Source organism: Microtus ochrogaster, linkage group LG4 (genome assembly GCF_000317375.1).
Source record: "Microtus ochrogaster isolate Prairie Vole_2 linkage group LG4, MicOch1.0, whole genome shotgun sequence".
NCBI lineage: Eukaryota > Metazoa > Chordata > Mammalia > Rodentia > Cricetidae > Microtus > Microtus ochrogaster.
The window spans coordinates 59,269,610-59,277,613 of NC_022030.1; the positions used below are offsets into that span (position 1 = coordinate 59,269,610).

The 8,004-nt window shown below is 51.8% G+C and overlaps 1 protein-coding gene across 1 annotated transcript in view; it reads left to right on the forward strand.

The window, feature by feature from the left end:
* The window catches only part of Ndufa10 (NADH:ubiquinone oxidoreductase subunit A10), a 38,940-nt gene extending 35,791 nt beyond the window's left edge, over nucleotides 1-3,149 (forward strand). Inside the window, exon 10 of the mRNA XM_005361677.2 lies at nucleotides 2,715-3,149. Coding sequence (XP_005361734.1) covers nucleotides 2,715-2,783 — 69 coding nt within the window. The 3' untranslated portion in view covers nucleotides 2,784-3,149. The remainder of the gene's footprint in view (nucleotides 1-2,714) is intronic.
* Nucleotides 3,150-8,004: the final 4,855 nt, after the last annotated feature.

Sequence of the window (8,004 nt, forward strand, 5' to 3'; positions counted from 1 at the left end):
AGAGAGAGGAGGGGCCCGTGGGAACCCATCTGACCCACCACCTAAAGTGAGCCTTGGATTCATTCTGCTCACAGTTCCTGGAGGTTTTGTCCAGCCTTGCAGAATATCACCTCTGCTGCCTAGACATTGTTTTCAGCTGAAGGCCAGTGGCCCTGACAAATTCTGGAGCTCTTTCTTTGCTTAGACCCTATGTCCCTACACTTTGGCCTGTTTAGGATCAGGTAGGACATGGGACTCAGCTTTCCAGTTTCTAAATGCTTCTGGTTAGAGAGAGGCCAGATGCAATAGCACACCCTGTTGGGACGCCACTGTTACTTGATGGCGCTTCATCTGGCAGGTCTCAGTTGTCAGGCCGCGGTCCTGGAACCCGGGGCCCAGAGGCCATATGTTACAAGTTGGCCCATGTCCAGTATATGGTCAGGGGAGGGCTTTTCTGCACTTGCTGCTTTGCCCACTTCGCTGGCTGTGGCATGTAGAGGGGGGTATCTTTTATGACTTTCAGAACCCTACTCCTTCATGTTACTTAAATCCAAAACTCGGTGGCTTCACTTGGGATACACAAGGTAACAAGACACCTTGTCATTGCCTCTCAGACTCCCAACTGAACCTTGGTGAAGCCCCATAGTCAGCTTGTGCACAGGCGGGTAAGGTGGTGCCCTGTTTGCAAGGACAGCCAGCCTGAAGAGCAGCCAGTTTGCTCGTCCTGGTGGGAGGCCCTGGAGACCAAGAGCAAGGAGAAGAGGTGCTGAGTCAGCTCCCTTGCCTAAGCCTCAGCACAGTAATCCAGACCAGAACTTCCACACTGTCAAGTTAGAGCCATAGAGGGGTGCTGTCTACACCCGCTGTTCAGGCTGTTTTGCTTCAGCAAGCAGTTCTGTTTCTGGGAGTTTATCCGAAGCATCTACAAAGGAGAAGCATTGTAGGGAGAAGTGGAAGCTGGAAACAGCAGGACATGGCAGCACAGGTCCACTCTAGGCTGGAGCCGGCAGAATGAAGTGTCTAGGGACTCGGGCTTAGCACCCACTCCAGAGTTGGAACGAATGCAGATTCTTGTGCCGTGTGCTTGTGGCAAGTGACTTACTCTTTTTTTGTTTTGTTTTGTTTTGTTTTGTTGTTGTTTTGAGATAGGATTTCTCTCTGTAGCTTTGGTGCCTTAGCTCTTTGGGGTTTTGTTGTTGTTGTTGTTGTTGTTGTTGTTGTTTTCTTTTTCGAGACAGGGTTTTTCTGTGGCTTTGGAGCCTGTCCTGGAACTAGCTCTGTAGACCAGGCTAGTCTCGAACTCAGAGATCCACCTGCCTCTGCCTCCCAAGTGCTGGGATTAAAGGCGTGTGCTGCCACCGCCCGGCAATTTACTCTTTTTGAAAAAAATTAAAAATACATGCACATTCCTTGTGTCTCCAGCTGTCCAGGGCCCTGTCCAGAGGTAGTTGTGTCTTGGACTTCATCTGGAGCCTTCTAGTGATCTGAATTGCTGGTTTAGATTCAGCATGGCTTCCAGCCCACAGATGAACAGTTATCAACTAGGAACTTCGGGGTGCTGTGCCTTCTCCCCAGAACCTGGGGGCGCCCCTTACTGGATTTCATAAGCCAATTAAATGCTCCTGAAAAATTCCAGAGAGTGGGTTTTGTGAAACACCAATTAGTAGACATTGGTGAGGCTCAGCAGGTTTTGAGGTTTTCAGCTATTTTTTACCTAAAACTCAGGACAATGGTGCTTGAAAGCCCTGGCCCTGCCGACTGACTGGCCGCTGGAGTAGTGCAGACCTGCTCAGATAGTCCTCTGAAGGATGTACATCTTCTGTTCGTCAGACAGAATTGTGCGAATCGGTCCAGCAAGTGAGAAGAAGCGACCTTCTCTTCAGCTGGAAGGCAGTGTTTCAATGGCTGTGGGGCTGGTCTGCAGCACTCTGTACCTTTATGTCTTGCCTAAGACAGTTCTAGTCAAGCCAGCTTCTCTCTGCTGGAAAACTTCTTGCTGTTCACTTTATGGAAAGGTGGGCGGGGCGGGGGGGGGCTGCCTCCAGCCTCTGCCTGCCCTCATGTGGCCTTGTGGAGCATTCTGATGTCATACTGGGCAGGTCCCTGCCATGCCCTATGCTTGTCTGGAGTTCTTTCTGAGCCCTGAGGCTGTTAGCACCTGGGTTCTTGTTTGTGATGTCCAACTCTCCAGCTGAGAGGGCAGCTGATGACAGGCCAGAGGCCTCTCCCACGGCTTCCTTGCTTCCGCAGCCATTTCTTGCCTGTTTTCCTTCAGACCTGGACATTTCAGTGACTTCCCAAGGGCTGTGCCATCTTCCTTACTTGCCTGCACTTCCGCAGGACCTATGTTAAGCTCACACTCTCCCCTCACGCACTCTTCAAAGCCAAGACCCTGGTGACCATGGCCTCTAGTGATCTCGTCACTGGTTCTCAAAGCCAGTCACCATTCACAGTAGTCAAACAGGCAGTCAGGGCTTGAGAACAAGACATTTCCTAGGCTGGGTCCCTTCTGCTAGCTCTTGCTGAGTGCCTCTGCTGTCTGTTGTCCTTCCTGTCCTTATTGACATCAGTGAGAGTTCTACAGGTTTGTCTCATCTAGACAGGGCTTCTCTGGGCAAGACTGTTTCATTGCAGTCGGGTGCTCCCCTGGGTACTAGATGGGCAGTAGCTGACCAGCTGGGGGTTGGACATGTGGTCTTTACTCTAAACAGTGTTTTAATGCCTTTCCCCCACAGCTGCCAGGCCGCAAGTACAACCCTGGATACAATGAAGAAGTGGGTGACAAGTGGATCTGGCTGAAGTGAATAGACCCCTCTGCCTAGCTGTGTCACAGCCAGGAAGATGTCTGCTCTGCCCAACTCTGAACTCCAGAGCTTTACAAGACAAGACAACAGGGAAAAAAGCAATGATCAAGAGATTGCCTGAAGAAATGGTCAAAAAAATCCAGTCTTTCCTGTTCCTAGTTAGTTGATTGAAAGATTCAACTTCCATTGAAAAGGTTCTGGAACCTTCCAGTTTTATTTTGGAATCATCTGGGGAAAAAAAAAAACAAAACAAAACAAAGCATGTCTGCTCTGGAAGAGCAGCTCCCACCGGACGCCCCGTGTCCCCGTGCTGTGTCCTTCAGTCCTCTCAACTTCAAGAAATAAATCTGGCTCTATAGCTCCTCCTCCTGTGTCCACACATGCTCGCGCACACGCACGCACACGCATGCACATGCATGCACACACCCCGCCCTGAGTCCACATGCTTGTTTCGATCCCAGTGGCTCTTCTCCCTGGTGTGTGTGTCGCCTGTGTTTGTGTTGCTACAGAAGTCCTGCTACAGAAGTCCGTCTTCCCATTTCCTGTGTTCACCCTACGTTGAGCAAAGGAAGATGAGTCCACTTTCCCAGACTCCTCCAGGGTGAAGCCCTGCAGAGTCTTGTAGAAGCTCTAATCTGGTTTTAGTGCATTACCTCATTAGTTTCACCAAAATGCTTACTGCCCTTTGGAACATAGATCAGGGCTGAGATAAAAGCATGCACTTTGCTTAGCCTGCACTGGCAGCCTCGGCGCTTTGAGGATCAGGAATTCAGCACTGTCTCAACACTGGTTCCGTATGCTTTCTGTTGAAGAAGTCCTCGACGACATACCGCCCTTGTGGCTGTCCTCCCCCAACACCCACACCCACCACCGGTCTTCAGCAGAGCAAGGCTCAGCCTGGTGGCAGCTGGCATGCTCCCCAGGCATCAGACTTCTGCCAACTGCAATCCACAGTACAGCCACGGAGCCATGGCAAATAGCCGCCCACCAGGCAAAGCAGTGCAGTGAGGGCAGTGTAGGTACATGGCCACTTGTGGGTGTGAGGTACCAGGAGGGGCTAAGAGCCTGCAGTCAGGCTGTATGTGATGTGTGGGGTTGTGCAGTGCAGTACAAATGAAGACCTCTCTTCCTTGCTTTACATTGGGCCCCTCTGACGGCTCCTCACTGCTTAGAAACATCCTGTGATCCGCTTATCAGAAAAGCCTTCTGCATTGGCTGTTTGTAAGCCGTGTGTGCTGGCCCCAAGGAGACAGGCCTGCTCTGTGGCAGATCTGCAAGGTTAGGGCAGCTGTGCAGTAGGCAGGATGGTGCTACACTTACCACCCTCACGTAATGTAGCCTTTGAAACAGCTGGGAGATAGAACCTGAATCACCCTGGGCTTTACATCAAATATAAAGCCAGCCCCTGAGGGGTTCCCAGGACCTGCAGCCCTTAGGTCCTTTTGTCCTGTTGGGGTTTTTAGAGGTAAGCTCTGGAAGACAGCAAGTCCAGGATTTGACCAGAGAGTTTGAGGGAAAGTGCCTTTCTCACTTGCATGGTCTTGTCGGGAGGCCCGAGCTTTGAGTTTTGGTTGTATCCCGTTTTCGCCAGGACTCTGATCTGACACCCTAGGACCAGAGATCTCCAAAATAGGCTTACCCCAAAGGATTAATGGCAAGGGATATTTAAGGCAGGGTGTCGTTGGCACCTATGAGATGACCTTTATGACTTTTTTAGTATTCTGACAGAAAGCTAGTCCAACAGATCTACCCTTTAAAGCTGCATTTTCCTAGGAAGGGGTGGTACCAGCAACAGTAGGGTATTTGTCCTGTGTGCATTGGAAGCAGAGGCTCTGTGTTCCTCACAAACTCGGTAGCCTCGTGGTAGTGAGCAGACTGAGGGGCCAGAGCTAGGGCATTCCAGGGTCAGGGCATAGTCCAGTGGGATGTGAGGCCTCAGCCAGGTCAGTGGCAGGAAACAAAATGATGCCGCCTTGGAACCGACCTGGAGCCAGGGCAATATGAAAACACTAAGGACAAAGACATGTGTACTGGCTTCCCTCCTCACAGTCCTAGGTGGTCACATCCACTGCCTGCTAAGCCTAGGACCACTGCAGTGGGCAGAGCCCAGTGATGGTTAGATCTCTATGTGGGATCGTCCATCCCAGGCTGTCCTAACACTCCCCATACGCTGCCTTCAACCCTTTCAACTTCAAATTACAGCATTCTGTGCTCGTAGGCCACTCCTTGCCCATAGGAGGTAAAAAGCCCACACAGTTGGCTCTTCAGGATGTCCTTTCGAGGCCCAGGCTGCTCAGGGCAGAACAGAGCCCTGGAGAAGCAAAAGGTTAGGCAGAGCTGGAGAAAGAACCATTGTGGATAAGAGCTGGCCAATGGGGGGAAAGCCCTGTCTTAAAGACCCTTTTGTTTGAAAATGGATACAGGGATATAGGGATGGTTATATAGGCGATGGAGTCACAGCCTGTAGGTACCCTGTAGGTGCAGAGTTGTAGCCAGATGTGTGCACCTGCCCTTAATCACCTAGTGAGATTTCCTCATTTCAACCAGCCCTCAGTCAAAACAGTTGTTTGGACAAGGGTCATTGTGTCCTTAGCCTTTTAATTGCCTATTCTGCTTCCTGACTTTCCCAGTGGCCAATCGGGAAAGAATGGCTTCCCCAAGGCCCTGCTGCTGATCAAACCCAGGTAAGGAGATACTCTTCCTTCATTATGAGAGATAAGACTCTGAAGTCCAAACTGGAGTGGGTGTCTTAGGGGGAGCGACACCTCACTGGTCAGCCTCACAGCCAACCTCCAGCCCCTGAGCTCACTGTCATCACAGAGAGAAGGAAGCTCCAGCGTTCTTAGATACCTCTTGGCACACAGCTCCCCAGGGGTCCTGTGTGATGTCTGTGGAGACCAAATGTGGATGTGCCATGTGTTCTGCACACTGTCCTTCAGGAAGTGTCTCTCTGGAGCATGGGTGCCCTGCTGGAGTTCAGCCCTTGGTTCAGCGGCTCTTGCTGCTGTCAAGGGAGTCTTGCTCTCACACAGCGATCAGAGTCCCGAAGACCCGTGGGCTGTGCAGTCTGAGGACGGAGCCTGAGGAGGTCTGGGTGTCCAGGTTGCTCAGCCTGGAGATGGGCTCTGGGTGAGGGGGCTCTCAAGGCCCACACAATGCCCTGGCTCAGTATGAGCTACAACCTGTGTTTCCTCAGCCCTGGATCTCATGTGACAGACACCCTTGCCCTCAGGATTCCCCATGCAGCTCCCCTGACAGCAGCCTCTTGTCAAGTCTGCAGCCCTGAGGTGCCCTGTGGCCAGCAAGGTGACCCTGGTCCGCCCCATGTCAATGCCCAGTGGTCCCTAAATCTAGGAGCCACCCCCTTTCTCTAGTCCCCTCTTTGGACTAAAGCAAGTCTTTGGTGGGGCTAGTTAGGAACCAGCAGCTGTTGAGGGGAAACCATCTGGGAGAAGGGTGAGCTGGCTCAGGGAGCCCTGGACAATAGTAGGGGAAATTGCAGGAAATGGGAAGAAATGGCAGATCCGGGCCCTATTTTCCAAGCTGCCAAGCTTTTTGAATATACATATAACAGGTATAATTATGTCTCTTCCTTCCGAACACTTCCAGATCATTTTTTCCCTTTTTAAACTGGCCAGCATCCCATCTTTCTCGTCAGCAGTGCTCAGGCCTCCTCTCCGGCCTTATAGGCTCCCAGAAGCATTGACAGGGCCAGTGGGAAGCCAAGAGGATAGCGCCTGTGGGCTGCTGCAGCTACAGATGCCCCTGGTGTGTGCTGGCCCGGCAGAGCTGCACCTCCAGGCAAGACCTGGCACTTGTCCCCAGGGCACCATGTAATCATCTTGATCATGTACCTCCAGGTGTTCCAGGTCCAAGGCCTCTGAAAAGTCTGAGTGTCTAGGTACCTATGTCTGAGTGAGAGGGAGCCAGAATCCTGAGTGTCTCCTCTGACTCCAGTTCTGACCTGGGAAGTCTTAGAGACAAGGCAGCGTCGCCAGGCTGGCAATCAAGTGACAAGGGCCAGGCAAGAGGGCTTCTTGAATCCCACCTGCCCCTGTCCATCCATTCAGACTCTGGTGAGTTTCACTGGTTAAGCATGCACATGAGCAGACAGAATAGCGTGGGGATGGAATGGAAGGACCTACCTGCGGGTCTAATGTCGCTGCTCCCAGGCGCCTGCTTCCTGACTCCACATGCAGTGTGAATGGCAGCCTCAAGCTGTTGCCACCAGGCTATCCCTGCCAGGATGGATGGTACTGGAATTGTAGTCAGAATAAACCCTTTCTTTGTTGTTTTTTGTTTGTTTGTTTGTTTTGCTTTATTTTGTTTTTGTTTTCAAGACAGGGTTTCTCTGTCCTGGAACTAGCTTTTGTAGACCAGGCTGACCTCAAACTCACAGATATCCGCCTGCCTCTGCCTCCCGAGTGCTGGAATTAAAGGCATATGCCACCACCACCCAGACAGAATAAACCCTCTTTTTAAACTTACTTTAGCTGAGTGTTTTATTACAAAAACAAGAAAGGCAACGAACACAGCACGTCCAGCATTTATCCTGAGAGGTGGGACATGGAAGGGACCCTGTGCACTAAGCTGCCTGGGGTCTGACCCTGTGTTTGGGCCTGACTGGAGGCCTTAGGGCCTCCTCCCTCCCTCCACAGCTCTGGCTTGCACAGTCTTGGTACTGGAGTTAACTTGAAGAGGAGGTTTCAGGTCTTAGGCCCTCCCAACAGCAAGGGGTGCTCACTTGAGGCTGGGTGATGGGCTGTGCACAGAGGAGGAGAGGCCTAGAACCTCAGAAGCCTTGATCCCCACCCTCTTCCCTCCTCCGAAGTCACTTGTGTGTGTCACTTACTCCTAGTACCAAGACAGAGTGTGAGCAAGCCAGGCAGCAGATGTCTTCAGGTCCGGGGCTGAGGTCCAGACTCCTAGCCTGTCTATGGCCTTGGGTTTGCTCCACAGGTGCAAGATCTCATTACAGGTTCCTACCAGACCTTGCTAGAGTCATTTATGTGAGATGCATGCCTTCTTGCCCTTCTGTCCTATACAGAACTTGGGAGGACAGGTGACAGGTCTCCTCTGTGGCCTAGAACAGGACTTTAGAGTCTAGGGTGCTCTGGAGGATGTTCATAGGGAGAAGCTTGACTATGGAAGGGCGGCAGGTGTCAGGCCTCAGGGACCCTCACAGCATTATCCGACCACTTCCTGATTTCCTCTGCAGCTG